We start from the raw sequence: 21979 nt of genomic DNA, 5'->3' as shown, positions 1-21979 counted from the left end.
CCATCACCAAAAAATAATCTACAGCTATAAAACTGTAGGTTACTAGGCATTTGTAATTTGCCTATGTCAGAGTCAAAAAATTCTCCACAGAAAGCACTTTACATGGTGGCAAAGTTCCAAACCAGTTCCAAAACCCTATTTAAGCAGTAGAGATTAATTACCCTTTCCTTCTGCATCACTGTTTTCCCCCTCCTGGATCACTGCCATCAGCATAGACACATGCTATAATTTTATCCATCTTAAAAAAACAAAACATCAACAAAAACAAACCTCTCTTGGTCCCACTTCTCCCTCCAGCCACTCTACGTCCCCCCTCCGCCCTCCCACACATACACCCTGATTTCTCCATTCTCATTTATAGCAAAATTCCTTGAATGAGTTCTCTGATTTCTCTCCTCGAATTCTCACTAAGTCTGTCCCATTCAGGCTTTCATTTCCAGCACTATACCAAACTATAAGGCCAGTTATCTGCTATATCCGGTAGTTAATTCTCAGGCCTCTTCTCTCAACCTCTTAATAGTATCTGATACAGTTGTTCACTTCTTGCAACCACTTTCTCAATTTGGCTTTCAGAAGACCTCAAATTCCTGGCTTTCCTCCTATCTCCTTCTCATCTCCGTACATCTAAATTTTAGAGTACTCTAAGACTTAGTGCTTGGACCTTTTTCCTTATTTTTATCCATATTCACTTCACTAGTGATTTCATGTTAATTTTCTTAAAGTGAGATATACATCTATATCTCACTTAAAGAACTTGTATGGCTCACTGTCATCCTCAAATAAAGTCAATTATAGATAATTCTACCTTTATTTGGGGGAGGCAGCTGCAGATGAAAAACAGATTCAAACAGAAACAAAAATGTTAAAAAGATACGTTAAAATTTTCAATAGACCATCACCATCTTTCTTTAGTTTAAGTTCAATATTCCTGGTATAGGGAGTCACTTAAAAATTAAAAATAATAAAGCTAAACTGATGAATACCAAGACAAATACTTAATATTTATTCTATTCATTTATTACATTAGAAACATTTAAATACCACACTAAATGTTTCATTAAAATGTAAATCAGGGCCTTAACTATGGTCCCGGTCCCATGGGACTGTAACAGTAATATCTTACATTAGTGTAGACTTGATTCAAAAGCCTCTTTATAGCAATTATCTCATTTTAACCTAAAAAAGACTCCATAAGGATATTACAGAAAATACTATTTTAACCAGCAGTTTTATGACCTCTCACATAACAGACTTTTAATGAGAAAATTTAATGAATTTAAAATTAGTTGGAGAATTCATAAATCCATGCCTACTATAAGAAATATATTTTAAAATTCATATTCAACTGATGACAGGTCATTAATGTCATCTTTCTGTACTTAGTGTAACATTACAAAAAAGAAATTTACATTTTATTTTTAATGCTAATGAATGAAACTAAGTCCTTTATATACGCATGCATTAAGAGACATGCTTTATTTCATTCATTTCCATGACTAGACTGACTGAAAATTGTGAGTTTTATGATACCTGATAGCACCTTCACTTCTACTACTGGGCACATCAGGTATCTGAACAGACTCAAAAAGTTCTACCTCTAAGAACTCCATCTCTGAAATGTCCCTTTCAGACCTAATATTCTATCCTACCGATCCAGTTCCTCATTATAAAATTTATTTGTCCTTACCACACTCCTGTTATCCTTTCACTCTCCTCTATTTTCAAAACCATCAACATACTTTTGGCTTTGTTTCCCTTCCTACTTCACTAGCATTTCACACTCCTCTTCAAAGGAGAACTGCCCCGGACCACAAGGCCTTACCTCCTGGTCCCAACAAAACAGTCACACCGGAATGCACCACACTGCATCTTCTCTGACCACACCTTCTGCTCGTATCGCTCCCTGGTTAATTCTCAGTCTGTAAATATTGTCAGGAGTCAATAGCTTTGTTATATCCCAGTTCTTTCTTAGTCTCTTCATAAATCCATCTATTTCCAGAATCTTGAACTATCGCCTCTAAATTACTTATACAAATAACCCTACTACCAGTCTGCCAGACAACAAAACACAAGGTCTCACTAACCGAAATTCAACACATCCAAAATCAAATTCATCATCCAAGACTCCCCATTCTCCCCCAAAAGAAAATTTATCCATTCTTTGAACTAGTAGGAGCATCAAATCAGGATTTGAGATGTTTAAATTAAAGCAATGATTTCTCGACTAATCAATTTAGTAAACTTTTGATTGTATGCAAACTACTGGCGAAATAACTGAATTCTCTGTGAAAAGATATGATACAGCCCCTTTTACTCACCTCCATGGATAGTAATCTGGGACACTATTCTTACTCTGCACATGAACTCTGGTACCAGTCCCCAACAAGTGCCACCAGTTTTGCTACCTAAGAAGTAAATCAAAATAATTCCATTTTTTCCCTATATGAAGAAGAAGCCTGAGTCAGGAGTAACCACGAGACTGGGCAATACAATTCTGGCTAGTATTGGGAAAGATTCTGTAGCAGTCAGTGCTTAAAGCTAAGTTTCCACCTCATAAATATGAGAACGACACTGCCTCACTGTTGTGAGGATTAAACCACACATGCCTAGTACAGTGCCCAGCACGTAACAGGTGCTCAAAAAATGGTGCTTTATTAGGATTATTACTGGTGCCACTATGAAGGAAGAAGCAGTACAGCCATGTGGGAAGCCATTCTGCTTCTCCAGGGGACTGTGTAGCACATCTTGGCTAAAGTGTTGTTTTAAAGCAATCTATTTCCCAAGTTTTCCAGAATAATTCTAATTTTGATTACTGTTCTTTTAAACCATTCGGTTGCAAAAATTCCAAGATTTTGTGATCTAAACTTCATCTTTCAGCCTGCCTTTCAACCCCAGAAGTAGCATAAAAATCCTTAGATGATGTGATGGTAACCATACTTTTGGTTCCTATGTTATGCAACAAACTCAAACACAATGCCCTGCATTATGCAGAAACACTTAAGATTTACACCATAACCTTAAGATTCCAGGCAAAGTAGAAGCACAGTCTATGCACTAAATTTATGTACTCTTCTTTAAAAAAAAAGAAAGAAAACCTACAAAATATGCCGATGTGTATGACAAACATAGCTGTGTTTGTTTCATCACCCCTTTTCTCACGGCATCCTTATCTTCCCACCTTCCTAAAAACTACTTACCTTCTATACCTTCTAGCAATTGTATCCACTCAACTACCCATTTTACTTAAAGAAATACTGGAAACACAAAAATGAAGCAAAACAAAACCAACCAACCAACCAAAACAAAACTGTCCCTGTCCTCAAGGAATTCATAAACTCACTTTCTCACTCTGCCTCCAACCCCACAGCACCCATACTCCTGCCAAGCCCAGAGTTCTATAGCATCCAAGGTAAGGCTGCCTGATTTAGCAAATAAAATACAAGATACCCCATGTATTAGGTCAATGCAAAAGTAACTGCGGTATAAAAGGATAAAAATAACTGCAAAAACCACAATTACTTTTGCACCAACCTAATATTATCTGACAATCCTATCCCAAGGCCACATTCCATCTCTTTACCTTCATACACCCACTGTACAACTATAGTTCCAATACTTTTCCTTATAAAAAAAATCTCTGGAGATTCCATGGATGTGATCTTTCTCTAAAGTATAAATAAAATCTACCTTGACTTGACTTATAGGTTGTTGGTAATTCAAAAGAGGAAAACAAAAGAAACCATCTTAATTCTGTTTCTTGGTGGTGCTGGAAATTTAAAAAGAGATAAAAACAACCACCACAACAAAAACACTCCTTTAAACACCTAAAAAGTCTAGCTTCCAAGAATAGGCAAGTGAGAATATTAAGACTGTAATCTTTTCAGAGGTAGATCCAGAAAGAAGAAATATCCTAACAGGAAGTATATAAACAGTTATACTAGAAAGGGAAAATGAACTCTCATAAAAAGTCACACTGAGCTTCTAAGTGCCTTTGAATTTCATTTGTAAGTGAAAGGAACCACAGAGGTCATCTACTTCAACATTCCCATTGAGAAAACTAAAGCCCTTGTGTGAGAGGTAAAATGACTTGTCCCACGTCACAAAGAAGACCCTAGCTCCTTCCAATTTCTCTCATTCTGACCTTTGCCCCAGATGCTGGCAGGCTGCACCACTCACCGAAGATCCTCTTCTCCATGTCTAGTGGGTGCCAGAGGACAAGCTCCTAATAACATCATGTCTAACACAAAGAGAAATGTATTCCTAGATTTTCAAGGCAGATTTAAATGGACTTTCCCATAGAAATATTGTTGTACACAGTATAACCGATACTTTCAATATATTTAAACAATTATTATTAATGTAATTTAAAAATTCTCTAGTATTATTAGCCTAATCCTCTAACTCAAGTAAATTATGTTAAATTTGGTGGGCTGTCTGCGAATCTAACCACTAACCATGTTGTTTCTGAGAAAGTAAGTTCCAAGTTGTAAACCATTTTATAAGTTTTAAAGTATAATCAATCTCATTTTAGTTAGTAATTAACAATACACAAAGCTCAAAATTATAAGCTAAATATGATAACTAAAAACACATTTCATAAAAAGCTTCACTTTATAAAAAGCCCCACCTCAGGAGCCATTTATTTTTAAAGTTAAGTATTTTGGCACGTTTAGCACAGGATATAATTTACATACATCCTTTTATTAATATGTCACTGGAAAACCAAAGTCAAAAAGAATCAAACATATTTCTATACTCATCTAATTTAGGAAACACAAATATCTTTAACGTACATTTTCATGAAGTGAAGTGAACTGTAACAGGTAAGAAGAAAATTACTATTTCACAAATGAAAGCTTAACAATGCATACCTTATGCAATAGCTAGTGCTAGTTCAAAAAAATGTCTGGGTAAAGGAATTCTATCTGAACAGGTAAATGAAATTCAAAGGCTCTCAAAATATATTTTTGTCTTTTCTCGAGATAAAGCTAAATGTTTCATGAATTAAAATTCATGTTTGATAAATCTTTTTTTGAATTTCTACTCAGTACATTAAATGAATGGATACTTTTTACTCATTCATTTTATTTGTCCAAACAACAAAAAAACAAGCCTCTACTATTTGCTAAACACTATGCTAACATCTTTAGATTTATGACAGTAAACATTAAGTCAGTCTCTGTCCCTAAATAGCTTAGAAAAATCTTGAGTTAACTGTGTTTACCCAAGTAACAAATGATAGTTGAATTTTGGTTGGTCATTTAAGAAAACATTTAAAATGTAACCAAATTAATTCTCAAAAGGAACCATCCAATAGTAATTTTAAAGATTCTGAATAGTTTATCTATATGAAGTGTCCCCACAAAGTAACCAAAAGCACTGTTTTTGGTAAAAGTTCTAATATTAATATATTAAGTTTTTGCTATGAAAATTAACTGAGTTAGTCCTTCAATAAAGAAATCAAAAGCTGTGATAATGAAAATCAAGTACTTGGAAATGATAGACCTGAGTATTATGAAAATAAAGCAAAATGTATAAGTATAGTATTACACAATATTCAGACACTGCCTCTGAATATACGGTTATTTACAAACCTGAAAAATAAAGTAGTTCCATTTCATACCTACAAATGAGCACAACTATGTATTTTGGGTTGTGTCAGCTACAAGTTTTTCAGTGAAAAGGCCTTAATATTTTTAAAAGATTTTATTTTTTGCAAACAATTCAATATTCTACTTATTACCACGTCATATAACTTTTTCATCAATGTTAACTACACCTACATTTATAAGTACATAATAACTATAAAACCTATTGAATTTGCAATTATTAAAAACCCTTAATGCATGGGAAACAATCTTCAATTTAAGGCCATACCTTTCCAAAGCAAAATCCAATGTTGATAAATCAGCCATTCTAACATGCCACGGAAAATCCCAATGACATTTTTTTCATTTTATTTTACACCGAAATATGTGTCATCATTCATCAGCTAAAACATTCCAATTTTTTTAAAAGCATTATGCAAACATCTTTACTGAATTTACACATACTACTTATCGAATAAATGGGTATTTTTATCTCTATTTACATATAAGGAAACCAAGGCACAAAGGTGTCCATTTTGTAAATTGCAAGGTCATTTTCTAACCAAGCAACTGATCTTACACAATCAAATTCTATCATATGTGCGCCACTTCCAAGTGCCATAAAACAATTACTGTACATTAAAACAACTGCCTCTGCAATGCCTATGTGCAATTCCGTTTTATGAAGAGGGTTATGGAAACAAGCTTAAGCAAGAAGAGCTGGAAAGGGAGAATTACAAAAACAAAAAGAAAACGCTTATATTTGGTAGTGAATCATTTATTTTAAAATAATGAGATGTAAAGTTTTTAACATAAGAGCAAGTAACCAACAGTCTGTTTCTTCCATTTTCAAAAAATATTTCATCTTTCAGGTGGATCATGCAAAAATACCCATCCTGTAGACAGAAGTTAGGAAAATGATATATGCTATGATAAATGCAACAAATAATTAAATACATGATATTGCAAAGAAAAGAACTGAATAAAAAATAAAATTTAGATAAATTACGGAATGCACATTATGGTCGTCAAACCCCATCTTAAATATTAAATGCTTCCTTTCATTCAACTGAAGGCTATGATGAGCCATCACGTATTGTTACTGAAAATAAACACGAAACTTTTCCTATGCAAAACTTGAAACATTTTATATCCTGTACTTTACTCAAATAGTCGACATAAATGAAAACACTTTTCCTCACAAACTTAGAGCACGAGAAAACCGGTTCCTGAGAGTTCAAAGCCTGAGACTGCATTCGTAATTATGACACAGTGCTATCAACGTTAGAAAAAGCAACGTTACCTACCATACAAATTACGTTTAAGAACCTTAGACGGGTTGACTAACCGATCAATGAATTACGTAAATGACTGGACAGACCTGAGACCTAAGCTCATACGTGAATCCCACACCAAAGAAAACACACTTAGAACATAATCGGAGACACGCCTGAGACAGAGAAGGACAGCACGAGACCGAGTCTAGCTGGGGATTAATTCACCGGCTACCGAGCCGGCTGTGACCGTTCAGGCCCGGGGGGCTTCCTTTTCCTCCCCCCTCCCGTGCCTCCCCCGCCAGCGCAGGCGAAGGCGTCCGAGGGCCGAAGCTAGGGGGCACGCGGGAGCCCGGGGAACAGAAACGGCGCAAGGTGCGGAGGATGCCGCACAGCTCAATAATTATCTGGGTGGCACCACGGGCGAGTCCGACCACACGGGAGCCCAGGCGGCGGCTCCCTAACTCTGTCCGAGCCCCCCCTCCCCATTACCAGGCATCAGAGGCGACCGCCCGCTTCGCTTCCTCTTCAGGCGAAGAAAGGCTTCCCCGCACTCGCTTTACCGTGATGCGTGCAGACCCAGCAGCGCGGCGCAAACACGCAAACGCACGAGCCTGCTCCACCGAGCCGGGCACGCAGCGCGAGAAGGGGCCGCTCCGCCGGCCCGCGCGGCAGCCTCCCCGAGAGCGAGGGGCCACGGGGCTGCACCACGGCGCCGGGCCGGGCGCTCGGGCGGGGGCAGCTCAGGTGAGCCCCGCGGGCTCCCCACCCAGCGCGGCCTCAGGCGGCCCCCGCCATCCAGACCCTGAGCGCCCGCGGCCGCCGTCGCCCTCGGCCCGCAGCCCGGCAGGCGGGTGGGCGGCGGGAGCCCTGGACCCCGCGAATGGGGGTGGGCGCCATCGCGGGGGAGGCGCGCCCATCGCCGTAACCTTTGCGGGGCTGGAGCACCACACCACCGCTCTCCGCTCTGGCCGGTGAGAAAGAGTTCCTCCCCCGCACCCTCTCCCCCCAGAACACAACCCCCGAGAGACTCGCGCTCACCGTGAAACCTTGGGGGGCTCTTGCCTTACGCCCTTTTCATGCTTCGGCGGCAGCCGCCGGTCCCCCTCAGCTCCCGGACTCCACCTAGAGCCTCCAAGAGAGTACGCGCCCGGGTGGGACCCGCTCCGAGCGGTGGCCGAGGGATGGGGCCACGGGGCACGCCGCCTGCGGCGCCCGCCGGTCGCCGGACCCACAGTGTGCTCGACGCGCGAGCGAACAACACCGCGAGCCGCCGCCGCCGCCCCCCACCCGCCCCCTCCCCGCGCGCTCCTCTCCACAACTGGGCGCGGGGACGCGCGCCTGAAGCAGGGGGGACCGCTAGGCTCGCCAGCTAACCTCCCATCCTTCCCACCAGGAGCTATAACCCCCCCCCGCCGCCCAGTCAGGGTCTTCCCACTTAAGACTCTCGCTTTCCTCTTCAGCCCCCAGTGCCCAGGTTCCGCGGTGGTGGAAAACTCAGCCTCCGCCCACTTACTCATCAGAGGGCATGAATATCAATCTTCCCCCCCTTTCCTGAGGTTTTTATGGTATGGCCCAATCCTCAGTTTGGGGGAGGGGGACAGCGAGAACTGTGCTAAGCCAGGGAATGAGGGAAGATGGTAGCCAATTGAATGAACCATCAATTCAGGGGCGGGGTCAAAGAGATGCCTGCCCGCCCCGCCCCGCCCCCTCGCTCCAAACTACATTTCCCATTGTGCCTCTCCCACTTCCCGTCGCGCTCCTCGCGGGGAGTGTAGGACCTCGAGGCCGCAAGGTACATAGGAACTCGTAGTCTTTAATTTAGTCAGAAGGTCCTGAAAGTTATAAACTATTATAATTCTCCCTATGTCCTTAGAGAAATGTTTCCAAATTCTCAGTTATATGTTGTACTTATTATAATATCATTAATTTATTTAAAATGTCATAAATGATCGTAGCAAAGGAAGGAAATAATGTGTGTCATGGCAATCTGTCAGGACCTGGGAGCCGCTTCTTCTTCCGCCGGGGCCTGGTCTCCGCCGAAGTTCTGTTGCCGTCATGTCGGCTGCGATTGCGGCTCTGGCTGCTTCCTATGGTTCGGGTTCAGGGTCCGAATCGGACTCGGACAGTGAGAGCGGACGGTGTCCGCTGCCAGCGGCCGACTCCCTCATGCACTTGACTAAATCGCCTTCCGCCAAACCGTCTCTAGCAGTGGCGGTGGACGCGGCTCCGGAGGTGGCAGTTAAGGTAAGCGCTCTTGCCTCTGATGCGGTTCGGGAATTGGCTTCTGCTCCAAAATCTGACGGTCGCTTCTCGGCCCCGGGTTACCTCTTCCTCAGTGCTGAGAGAGAAGGCACTAACTCTTGGATGTCTTCTTCCCACATGCATCTTCCTTGGGAGAAGCCGGGCGCTGGAAGTTCAGGGCAGCCCTGCACTGCTCCCCGCTCCCGCCATCAGAAACCAAGTGGGAATAGGGAGTGAGATTTGAATGTGGGGATTAGGATGCGGCCTGGATGGAGTGTGTGTGCTCTCACAACAGAAGAAAAGCCAACTCAGGATGCCCCAAACTAGAGTATGCGCCCTCACTGGAAATGAGTAGTGGCCGGGCTTTGTTTTGTTTCTGAAGTCAGGACTCGATTTTGATCCCAGCTCCACCACTGATGCGAACTTGGCCAAGTTATACAACCTCCTCTGTTTCCTCACCTGTGCAATGGAGATTTTTTTTAAAAGCACCTATCTATATAAGAGGATTATTGTGCAAATGAAGTGAAATGCAAATAAAGCTGATAGCATAGAGCCTGGTATCTACTACAAGGGCAATACATGTTAGGTCTTTTGATTATGTACCAAGGGTACTAAAAAAACGTATACACATTTTAAGAAAGGAAAAAAAAACTATTAAAACTGTAATAATACATACCAATAACAAAAGATGAATACAAGTCACGTTTGACTTTTGCAATTACAACAGGCGCTCAACGTGGTGACCATCACCATCCAGACGCTTCTGATTACTAACTAGGTACCGCTTGAGCAACGTGGACCAAAGTGTCCACTTGTGTACATTTTTTTGGCACCCCTGGTACGCCCACAGTGACAAAAGGCTTTGGATTTAAGAACCAGTGTGCTGCGTGCATGATCTCAACTGAGAACGGTGATAGAGGGAGAAATTGGGTTATATAGTTCATTTAACAGATGTTTCTTTGAACACGTTATTTACCAGGAACTGTTCTAAGGTCTGAAGACATAGAAACCAACAAGCCAGACATCTTTGCCGTCGTGATACATACATTCTAGTGGAAGAGGCAGCCAGTGAAATGTGAGCAAATAAAGTGGTTACAAATTGGATTGAGTCCTGTGAAGGAAACAAATAGAGTACTGTGATAGAGAATCAGGTAGGAGTATGACTTGGATAAGGTGGTCAGGGAAGTCCTCTCGGAAAAAGCAGCTTTGAAAAACGAGAAGCCAGCCATGCGCAAGCGAAGGCATGAGTTTCCAGACAAAGGAGACAGCGGGCCTTCAGATAGCAGAGTGTCCTGTGTTTGCAGAACTGAGGAAAGATTAGTGTCTGGAGCCTAAGGAGAGCACCCACCAACTAATAGGATAAGCCCCGTAGAACCTAATGGGGGTGATCAGAAGCTCACGATGTAGGGAGTGGAGGCAGTGTGCAAAAATTCCTGTGTATTTAAGATGTTCCCAAGTCTAGTGTTAACCACTTAAGTCTTTTACCCCTGTTTAATGAGCTACTTGTAAATTTCACGTTTTTACTAATGGACAGCTGGTAAGGATGCTTAGAATCCTCCTATCTTTATAAGAAAACAAACTCCCCGAACTTAAACCCCTTCAGCACCCTCCGGAGTCTTCATTCCTTTCACAGCTCAGCTTTTTGGAGCTTTCCCGCTTCACTACATGTTTTCCGTAACCCAAAGCAACCTAGTTTTCTTGGGAAAACTCTTGGAGTCATAAGATGTCATAAAGCATGTAAAGTATCTGTCATTATTTCGAATTGTAAACTCCTTGCTAGCTCCACAACGATTGAACTTCTCTCTCCGAATGGCTCTCAGGCACCTCCAGTTCAATGTGCTGAAAAATTAATGTATTTTCTTTCTCTCAAAATGTACTTCACCTGTTTTTCCCATTTTGATTAATGATCCCATCCATTAGTCTAAGTCAAGAATAGAGGGGTCTTCCTTTTCTCTTCCTTCTTCCCCAGCCCCTGAAGCTAGTCATTCAGCTGGTTCTAACATTTCCGCTTCATTCATTTCTCTCAAATCAGTTCCTTCCTCTTCATTTTCACTGACACAGGCTTCATATCTTCCTTACTTCTCCCAGGAGTCATTCTTGACTTTACTTTCTCTCAACACCACTGCTTTTGGGTAGTGGGTCCTGCCCATTGTGGTGCCATGATGTTAATCAAATCTCTTTGCTCTTCTGCTGTCACCTTATAGTTCAGATTCTTATCATTTCTCTTCGGGACAATGATGATAACCTTCTAACTAGTCTTTCTACCTGCTCTTGTCTCCCAGTTCCACAGCCCATTCTTTCCTTCACAGTGCACTCAGAGTGATCTTTCTAAAATCCAATGTTATCATATCACTTCCTTGCCCAAAGACACCATGTTGCCTTTTGGGTAATATCTCAGTTCCTTGTGTAACATATGATGCCTGCCGTTCTCCCACGCTAAAATCTCTGCAAAGGCTGAAAAGCCTTATTTTCTTCTTTCTTAAGATTTTGCCCAAACTTGTCTCTCTGCCTGGAAATCGCTTGCTTCGTGCCTTCTCCGCCTCCCCAACCAAACTCTGCTGTTCTTCAGTCTCATGCACATTTCCTCCTCTGTCTACCTTAGCACCTTTTCATACCTCAATTATAGCACTTACCACATTGCTGTAATTTGTTAACCTTTTTCTTTTCCCTGGACTGTTGTGAGGCCCTGGGAACCAGAGGTTGTTGCTTCTGCTCTCTTTCATGTCTCCAGTGCCTATTACAGAAGATTAAGAGAAATATATTTAGTGAGAAAATGAGTGAAAGTAGGTAAAAAAGATGATCTTAAGAAAAGCATGTACACTGAGAATTGATGTATATTGATTGGGTAGGGGTGAGGGGGACGTCTCTAGAACTCACTTAGTTCAATCACTTCAAGAAAATCCAGGAGAGGTTGCATTAGGTCCCAGAGGTCCGTTGGAAGCGGAGCTGGGGCTAGACCCTCTCAGTGATCTAGGCTCTATGATAATAGAGTAAGGGACATTGATCATTGCTAGTTTGTGAATCAATTCCTCCTTATATGCAGAAAAAAAAAACAAACAAAAAACTTACACATAGTAAATGTAATGATAGAAAAATGACCAAGAGAGATGTGTGAAGCATGCAAATACATTCATCTGTGTTTGACTAATTGTATTGTGACTAATAGCAAGAATTTTGGCAACTCGTGCAATGTTTTTAGTCATTTCCTCAAATACAAGGTTCAATTCACAAAGAGGTATATAGCAATTTTAAATTCGTATGAACCTAATGTAAGTTCAAAATATTTAAGCAAAAATTGATAGAACTACAAGAAGTTGACAAATCTACAATCACAGTGGGAGATTTTAATGTCTCTCTCTCAATAATTGATTTTTAAAAAAGCAAAACATACCAATAATGACACAGAAAATCTAAACAACAAAATTAGCAAACTAAAGGGTATAAAAAACATAATGCTCAACGCATAACATTTTTTTCAAGCACTAATGAAACATTTTTTTTTTTAACTGACCATATACTAGTGTAGGGATAGGCAAACTTCGGTACAGACCAGATAGTAAATATTTTAAGCTGTGCTGGCCACATATAGTCTGCCACATCTTTTTTCTCCCTGCTTACCTCCATCCTCTTTCCCTCCTCTGTCCCTCCCTTCCTTTCTTCTTTCCTTCTTTCCTTCCTTCCTTCCACAACCCTTTAAAATGTACCATAAATTGATAACTGGTTTATAATAATGATTAATATTTGTGTTCTGCTTTATTGTTTATAAGGTGCATCCACATCTGTTTATTTATTTGTACAACAGTAAGAAATGTGAAAAGGACTAGAAAGTAAATCTTTAGTTTTGTTCTCAAATTTCTTTGAATCAACAGAAGATAAACTTTTAAAACTTACTTGACCCATATGGTGCCTGCCCTTCACTTACTGCACTTTAAATTATATGGGTAATTAAAACTTTGTAATTTTGCGGTAATTTCAATTGCGTGCCTAATTGTTATTGAACTCCTTGTGGGTACTAAAACAAGATTGTGGTGTTGTCCAAGTTTTTCTAATTAAATGTAAAATTAATAACCCTTTATTTTCTGGAGGGTTGTTCAACTGGTTCTGGTATGTTAGCAGTAGCCAGAGACTGGGACCTAGTTATTTTTTTTATTGGTTGCCACTGTTGCTTATATAAAGAGTAATTTAAAACTTGGTATCTCATGGTTCAAAACTCTGTTCAAAACAATTCAAATTTAGAATACCCTTATTGGAAAGATCTGGTAAACCATGTTATAAAGTGGTTCTAGCAACTGTGTTCTGTAAAATCCATTGGGGGATATGAATGTGTCTAAGCCTCTTGGTATTTTAAGCAGTTTATCACTAGGAGTTGACTATTAAGAGATAAAGCATTTAATTTAGTTTTATGCAGTTTAAGCAATTTGTATGTAACCTTTTAACTTTATAGTACTAGGTTTTGTTACTGAGCCCTAGGCAAGATACTATCTCTGATCAATGAAGATTCTAGTATGCATACTAGGGTAATATCTATGTGTCATCTTTTAGGTGGCCCAGTGTTTGAACCCTCTTTCTTACGAGTCTTAATGTCAAGAACATCCCTCCCTGACTTCAGAAGCTGAAAACCCAGATTCTCATTCCCCTAGCTCCCTTCAGATCAGGCGTAGGACTATCGTTTGGGCTCATCCAGACAAATGCAGCCACCTAAATTCTAATCTAAAGCTAATCCACAAAGAAGCAAGGAAATATTTTTAAGTGGCAGTGGCGGCCAACATTATCTAGTTTCTAATGCTGGTCGTTTCAACGGCAGCGTCCAGTGGCAGCAGCCATAGCAGTTCAGCAGTGGTTTTCAGGAATGGTGAACGGTTGTCCTCACTGCACTGTTCTGTGATACGATTGATTTCGAGTTGTGATTCCATCTGGGTACTCACCCTTTATTTCTGCCTATCTCCCTAAGCTGACCGCCACTCTTCTTGGCAATGGTAGGAGAAACTCAGAAGGATTGGATACTGTTTAATCAGCCCATGAGGGGTTCAGTTGCTTGCAACTAAGAACCCTGACTGATACTCTGGCAGCTGTTTTCTTGTTTGTTGTTAATTGGGTTTCTGTAACATAGTTCATTGTGGTTACTTTAAATTCTTTCCCTTCTCATTTATTCTATTAGTACTTTGGGTAAGTGACTTAATCTTGCTAATACCTCACTGAAGTATCGTAAGGATTATATGACATAACATGTTTACCCTGGTCCCGGCACTAATGCTGTTAAGGACGTTTTTTTGATAGTACTTGCCCTCTTCTAGCAAACTGTATAATTCACTTGTTTGTTATATTAGTTATTGTCTGTCTCCCCTGCTAGAATATAAGCTCCACAAGGGCAGGGATCTTTGTCTATGTCTGTAGGCCTAGAACCAGTGCCTGGCACATAGTAGGCACACAATCAGTATTTATTGACCGAACAAATGAATCTGTAGTTACCACACTTGCTTTGTGAAGACGACTGTGCCCCTAACTACACCAAGAAAAGAAAACGATCAGTTATAAGTGTGATCCCAACATCTCCCACAGGTCTGTCGCCCATCACCTGGTCTTGTCTTTGTCATCTTTATTTCATCTCAGAGAAGAGCTCTTTCTCTTTTCAAAGGCTCATCTTCCAACTGTGTCCAGGGTTCTCCCCGCCCCTCTCTTCCAGGATAACCTTAACTTTGATTATGCCGTCCTTTTCACGTGTTTCTCCCTACTAGGTCCTTTCCTTTAGCCTATGATGATTGGCTAAATCTTGGACCTCGTCTTTTCTTACGGAAGGGGGAAAAAACAAACTTAATTTCACCATGAAAATCCTTCAGTCTGGCACGACATCTCTTCTTCTCTTCTTTATCACCAAATATCTTGAAAGAGTAAAAATTATTACTGTCTTGTTTTCCTAAATTCTTAGTTATACCTCTGTCCCTTGCAACTGGTTTCCCATACTCCACCTCACAACCAAAATGAGTTCTGGCAAAGGTTTTTTTGTGACATAATCACCAAATTCAGTGATTTTGGTCAGCCTGCATTCTATTTAATTTCTCTATGGATTTGATTTTTCTGCAATTTAATTTAACAAATGTTTGTTGAACATGTGCTGAGTGCCCTGCATTCTGCTAGGCAGTGAAGATATAAAATGTAAGTAAAGGTCATGTGCAACAAATAATATAATATCCCCAGTGCTGTAAGGAGTTATGTAAAACATTTCTGAGGTCTAGGGATAAAAAAACAGTTTGCCTGAGCCAGGAGGGGGAAAGGTATCAGGGGAAGTAAGAAGATGACATATTATCAGATAATAAAGGGAAATGCATAAGGAACAAAGATAGTAACATTGCCAGCAGCACAGAAGGCATGAAAGTGCTTGATAGTTTTAAAAATCAGCTATTAGTCTAATATGGCAAAAGTGGAGATATAGTAAACCAGATAAGAAGGTATTATAACGAAGAACTGGCAGGATATGACGACACCCTGAACTAGGAGAGAGGGGACCCGGATGGAGAGAAGGGAGGGCGGGAGTGGAGTCGCTGGAAAACCTAGTTCAGAGGTAGAATCAGTAAGACTCGGTGCCTGATTTGTTAGTGAGTGAAGTCTTGGAGTCGTGGAGAATGATGCCTTCTATGGACACAGCAAAGAGTCACACGGTGGAACATCCATTAATAAAATTCAGTGGGCAGTTAGATGTAGGGATCCAGAGGCCTGGAGCATGGTCAAGGCTGCAGATAAAAATTTGGGGTGGAAATAGAAGTCATGATGAGATAAGGTAAAGATACGGACAATTTTGAAACTAGTTAGGAAGGAAGTTTAAGGGAGTCATACCTGAAGAACTCTTATCTTTGAGAAATAGAGAAGTTTCCTGCTTTGTAAAGGGTGTTTTAAAAGACGTAAAATTTTGGAACAATAACTGTGTGCCTCGTATTATTTTTCTTGTCAGTTTTCTAATCTTGGGTCATTAGCTGGTCTAACTCTACCAGATCATTCGTCAGTGGCATTGTTTCTTCAACATCATGATATCCCACCTGCTTTGCAAAATCTGCAATAATACTTTGCATTGTGTTGACAGATGTATCCTACCATCAACAAGAGGCCAACAGAATAAAGATGGTGATATGATAGGGATAGTTCTAGCAATTGAGGACACCTTTGTGCATACAAAATCCAACTTGTGTAGCTTATATTTTAGTGGAGGGAGGTAGACAATAAATAGGTATGTCAGATGATGATAAATACTTGTATAATGGAGGTAATTAAAGGAAGGTAAGGAGAGAGCTGGAAAAATGAGCAGAGACCTGAAAGAAGAACAATTCTGTGGCTATTCAGGAAAAGAACGTTCCAAGAAGAGGGAACAGTGAGTCCCGAGGCAGGAATATCCTTTGGTAAATTGCAATGAGCCAGTGAGGCTGGAGTGAAGTGAGCACAGACACAGGGCTCCATGAGGACAGAAGCGGGGGTGCGGGGATCATGGAGGGTAAATTCTCAAGCAGTTAGATTCAAATACCTCATTTTATAACAGCGATTCTCTGATTCCAGTTTTACTGAAACATAATTCAGAGATCATGTGTAACTTCCTTATAAATTTCAAACTATAACTTGAATGCCTTCATTGAATTGAAGATATTTATAACATGTTAAATATGGAAATTAAACCTGTATGAAAACATGTTTTGTACAGGAAGACAAAAAATGCCCTAGGGAACACCATCCTTTCTTAGAACTGGTAATGAGTCTTGTGAGCCTTTGTTAGGCCTTTACGCTGAGTGGAGAAGCTACAGGAAGGTGTAGAGCAAAGGAGTCACACAATCTGATGAATATTTTAAGAGTCACACTGGCTCCTGTGTGGAGCGAGGCTGTAGAAGACGGGGCCCTGCCACTTCCTTTTCCTCTGCAGTCCCTAAGCAGTGTCGTGGCGAACACATCTAATAAGGTTTGCTGAAGAAAGAAAGCGTGCTTCTCCTGAATTTGGAACCAGATTAGGTCTTTTGAGTTAAAAAAAAAAAAGAGGAGCTGGACTCTCTTAAGCCTTTGAGTAATATTAACTTATTTAGAAATTTTAAATTTGTTCAGGTGGGATACAGTCAGTATTTTGAAAGGAAAAAATTATTATGCATTCTGATCTCTCTGTCTATATACATTACTTTTCTTAGTCTTTGATTATTAGAATTATTAATTATGGCACTAACGTAATAACCATAAAATTGGTGTTAACATGGCTAGTGTGACCTTAATGTAATTTTAAAATAAAACAGTTACTTGTCAGATGTGTAATGTTCATTTGGTTTTCTTTTAGGAAGATTTGGAGACTGGCGTTCACCTTGACCCTGCTGTCAAAGAGGTTCAGTATAATCCTACCTATGAAACAATGTTTGCTCCTGAGGTGAGAAAACATACTATATTTAAGATGCTACCTTTTGCTCAAGTCTTTAAATTACACATAGGGAGGTAAACGGTGAAGTGTTCAGTTTTCTCACGGAAGTATACTATTTAAACTTTTAGAAAATATATCCTATTATGTATCAACTGTATCTCAATTTAGAAAGAAAAAGAAACCATGTCCTTCTATTCTCCAAAGGTTTAAATAGTGTGTATGCTTTTGTGCGAATACTTTTAAAAATCCACTGATTTTTATCTACCAACATACAACTTAACCTGATAGCACGGAACTATGTCTTTTGAAAACAGAAATCTCAAAATATCTGATTCTGAGTTGTGAACTTAGGTAACATCTTCCTCTCAGTATTGATGAGAGTATTACAAATTAACCATAAGGGAAAAAGAATTTGGTGTGTTAACATCATCAATGCACAGTATATTACAAAACATCTAGCTACAAATGCTGCTGTGCTAAACACTAAAAAGAGGTGCCAGACTGACAGAGTCACTGCTGGGAAGTAGTCACAGTGTTTACTGCCTGCTCTGAGTAAGACATCTGATGGATTCTTCTTTCCACATGATGGTAATGATAAATGGTGATGAAAGCATTAAAGAAGGTGAGTAATGGGAAAAAAAACAACACGTTAACAGTGAAAATTGTCCATTTAGGAACATTTTTAGAAAAGATTAAATTTCTAGATATTTTGCCTTTAAAAAGCGAAAAGAATGCTTGATTGATAAAATAGAGACGTCAGAAAATGGTCAACTATAAAACAAAAATAGGCCTTTAGTAGCTGGATCTTTAAGAAGCTCTTTAAAGATGGAGGTGAGGAACCAAATCTCATTGCATCTTGGTGGAGAAAGAGGTACTTTTTAATCTTTTTTATTTCTTAGTGTATAGTCATTGGGTTTTGTCTTGTTTTTTGTGTTTTGGGTTTTTTTTTTGATAAAGCAGAGTCATAAAGCTGTTTCACATAATTTGCCTGCTTAGATTTCTGTAGTCACTTAAAATGTGGCAATTGAAATGTGTAGCACAGCCAACGATGTCAGTGCTAGTATTTAGACAGTGCCCTAGCCATTCTCTACGTGTAAGCAAAAATCTTATTCTTATGCTCCGAAATGTGGTACATTTTACATTTTATTCCATTATTTCATAAACCCTTCTATTCTGTTGAACTACAGGCAGCCCTGTATGCTTTGGCACCATTTTAGCCAGCACATTGAAGAGACGTTACGTATTACATATATGCTTTATGAGTTTTTTAAATGAAAAGTACTTCAATGAAGCAGGGCCACTGAATTCAGAAAATGAGAAGATTTGGAAGTAATGTGGTGCATAACATTCCTATGTCAGTGTATGTATTATCTATAAAGCTTGTTTTTCTTAAATTTTTAGGTCCTATGTGTAACTAATAATACTGTTATGTGATTCAAAATTCAAGAAAATTTAAAGAAAATTCAAGAAAATTTAAAATTCAAAGAAAATTTTAAAATTCAAAAATTTTTAGAAAATTTTTGAAAATTCAAGAAAAATTTAAAAATTCAAGAAAATTTAAAAGGTCAAGATTTTTTTGTGGTGATATGGCAAGGCAGTAGGCCTGTTCTCTTTGTGGGATTATCAATCCTTTAAAATTCTAGGCTTTTTTCTCATGTTAGGAAGCTTCACATTAAATATACATATTAGTATGTGTTAGAAACACCTCAATGCTCATCAACAATTTTAAGAAAAGAATGATGAGACTGAAAAGTGAAAAATTACAATTTTTCCTGGTTGCCAAATGAATTGTCTGTGACATAATAGATTGTTAACTTTGAATTTTATGACTAGGGTCTGTATAACTGGGCAAAATCTGGAAAGGTGTTATGAGGAACTTTGCTAGATGAAATTCAACTTCCCATAACCCCACTCCTGAAGCTAGTGTTTATCAGAGATGATATGCTAAGTGTATTTTTTAAAAAGAAAGCAGACTATTTCCAATAGTGCTTCTAAAGTACTATTCAGATTTAAGGAGAGATTGTATCTGATTGTAAAGATTAGAAAAAGTTCCATGAAAGAAACGGTATTTAAAGTAAGCAATACAATCCAGGTTAAGAACCTGAGATTTGGAATTAAAGAGACCTCTTTTTACGTCTTGTGTGATTTTGGATTATCTTAATTTTCTCCCAGGTAAAATGATGTTAATTTCTACTTTACTGAGTTATATGGATAAATGAGATAATGTATGATATGCTTAGGAAACTGGCACAGAGTAAGCATTTAATAAATAGTTATTTATATTACTATTATTGGCATTGATGGCTAGGAAAGCTTTTTATGAGGAAAGATTCCAGGCAGAAGAGAACCGCATGAGCCAAATCGTTAAAGATCTAAAGAACAGGAGTGTTTTAATCGTTATCCGTAGGGGAGAACAGGGACATAAGACTAGAATGATAGTTCATATAATACTGCACAGCGCTCTCAGGGGGGCCAAGGTGAAGAAGAGTTTATCTTGATTTAATAGATGATAAATAGATTTCTAAGATTTTTTAATGAAGTGGCATAATTAAAGCTGAACTTGTGGAAGGGTTCATTTGGTAAGGGTTTGCATGATGGAAAAGAACAGGGATAGAAACTAATGAGATAAAACTACCATTTATTACTTTATGCCAGGTACCATGCTGAGGGATTTATATATTTATATAACTTACCTCCTTTAGTCTTCACTACCACCCAATGAAGCATATCCCTGTTTTATAGCAAGGAAACCAAGTCTCAGATTATACAACCAGCAAGTGACATACACAGATTTGCGGATTTGAGTCCTGATCACTTACCAATTGCTGTATAACTGGAAGACCAGTTTGAAGGCCATAGTGGGGTTTGCAGTGTATACCCTATGCCTTTGACTCTGCTAGGTCAGTAAATTAACTGAATTGGGTATTTTATTTTAAAAAATACTGCTTCTCCCTTACATGGACTTTTCCTAAAGGATCTACCTAGTTATCTAGATAAGCTTTCTCAAATTTATAGATAGAACTTGAAGACAGTAGCCATTGTTTTAGTCTAATCATTTTCTTCGTTTCACTCAATCGTTTTTTTATCTACTTAGAGAAAAGCGTATTCATTAGCTTCTCTAGACTCATATTAAACCCATAAGCTTCAGGGAGATTTTCAGACTTAAAATAATAGTACTTTTAGGAACAGAAAAAATGTAAAAGTTAATAGGGAAAAAATGACAGTTACTGTTAAAAATTTGGCTGTGTGGGCGCCTGTAAACGTTAGAATGAACTTTAAAAATCATATTGCTCAGCTCTTTTATTTTATAGATGAGGGAGCTAAGGCGCAAGCTTATAGAACCAGCCCTAGTAAAATATTCTTATACTAATAATATTTAAATTGTGCTTATGTCTTACAAGGAATACTGGAGGTATTCCACCAGTTAAAATTGCATTGTGGTGATCTTTTCTAAATTTGTAGAAAACAGTTTATCAACAGACTCTTCTCACCTTAAAATTTGTTTATGAATATTTTAAACATTGCTGACTGCAATAAAAATTAATGAAAAACTTAACAACAATCTTAAGTGTGATTATTAGTTCAATTAACTTGGGTTTTATTTTTCTGTAGAACTTAACGATTATGATTTCATATACTCATCTGTTTTCACTAGTATAAATTTTCTTAATTCCTGTAATGCTATGATATACTAAGACATTGATCCTCAAATATTGTATCTACTGAAGAATTTAGAGAATCACTGCCTCATAATATGCTGATCTCTTAGATTTATCAACCAGTGCCTTCACAAATTAAAAATACTTTTCTCCCAACTCTAATAAAATCTTTACTTCACTCAAGTGAAAGATTTAAAGATACCTCTCCCAGGAAAATCATGTATTCTTCTGGGTGTAGTGATTTGAATTAATACTTAAATGTGTATATTTTTATATGAAAGATTACAATTGTAATTGTACTTTAATATTGTCTTAGTTAAAAACTGTTAAATACTCATACCTAATTAACTTGAATATGTATTTTTTTAATCATTTGAGTACAAATTTATACTTGAACTTACTTAACTACCAGAAGTTGAAAAGAGTATTTAGAAATTAGTTTTGTGTGTTTTTTATATGCTTTGTTTTGTTTTTAATGGTTAACCCAGAATTAAAAGAGGTGCATAGTCACAGAGACCAGAAACATCTTGGAGACATTTTTTGGGCAATTGGGAAGAGCTGAGTCCTACTGAATCACCTTCTCTGCCTTTGTCTGTTGACATTTCATAATGTCTTTAAGGTCAGCTTCGATAACTGCCAGTAAGCCGGCCGTTAGGTGAGCCAGACATACAGCTGGATCCTCCCCCAGGCAGCTTCCTATGTCATTAGAAGATTTTTTCTGTTGTCTCAGCTTAAATATCTATACAACATAAGCATATTTAAATTTTTAGACTGAGTTAGGAATAGCAACACATGTGACATATACTTAACTGTAATATATGGATCTGTATTTATACA

At 38.8% G+C, this 21979-nt stretch overlaps 2 protein-coding genes across 9 annotated transcripts in view; one reads left to right on the top strand and one right to left on the bottom strand.

The window, feature by feature from the left end:
- The window catches only part of WASF1 (WASP family member 1), a 47083-nt gene extending 38626 nt beyond the window's left edge, over window positions 1-8457 (bottom strand). For 3 of the 8 annotated variants that reach the window (XM_081038466.1, XM_081038470.1, XM_081038473.1), the window contains exon 1: window positions 7904-8142. The gene's annotated coding sequence lies outside the window, so the exon portion shown is untranslated. The other 5 variants (XM_081038468.1, XM_081038471.1, XM_081038472.1 and 2 more) reach the window with 5 other exon arrangements.
- A 189-nt stretch (window positions 8458-8646) lies between these two features.
- CDC40 (cell division cycle 40) overlaps window positions 8647-21979 on the top strand; it is a 43583-nt gene continuing 30250 nt past the window's right edge. The window contains exons 1-2 of the mRNA XM_081041025.1: window positions 8647-9109; window positions 17406-17492. Coding sequence (XP_080897151.1) covers window positions 8921-9109; window positions 17406-17492 — 276 coding nt within the window. The 5' untranslated portion in view covers window positions 8647-8920. The remainder of the gene's footprint in view (window positions 9110-17405; window positions 17493-21979) is intronic.

This window comes from Rhinolophus hipposideros (assembly GCF_964194185.1).
Source record: "Rhinolophus hipposideros genome assembly, chromosome: 3".
In the NCBI taxonomy this organism is placed as follows: domain Eukaryota; kingdom Metazoa; phylum Chordata; class Mammalia; order Chiroptera; family Rhinolophidae; genus Rhinolophus; species Rhinolophus hipposideros.
The sequence above is the reverse complement of the archived record's forward strand: the minus strand, read 5'-3'. Positions and strand labels throughout refer to the sequence as shown.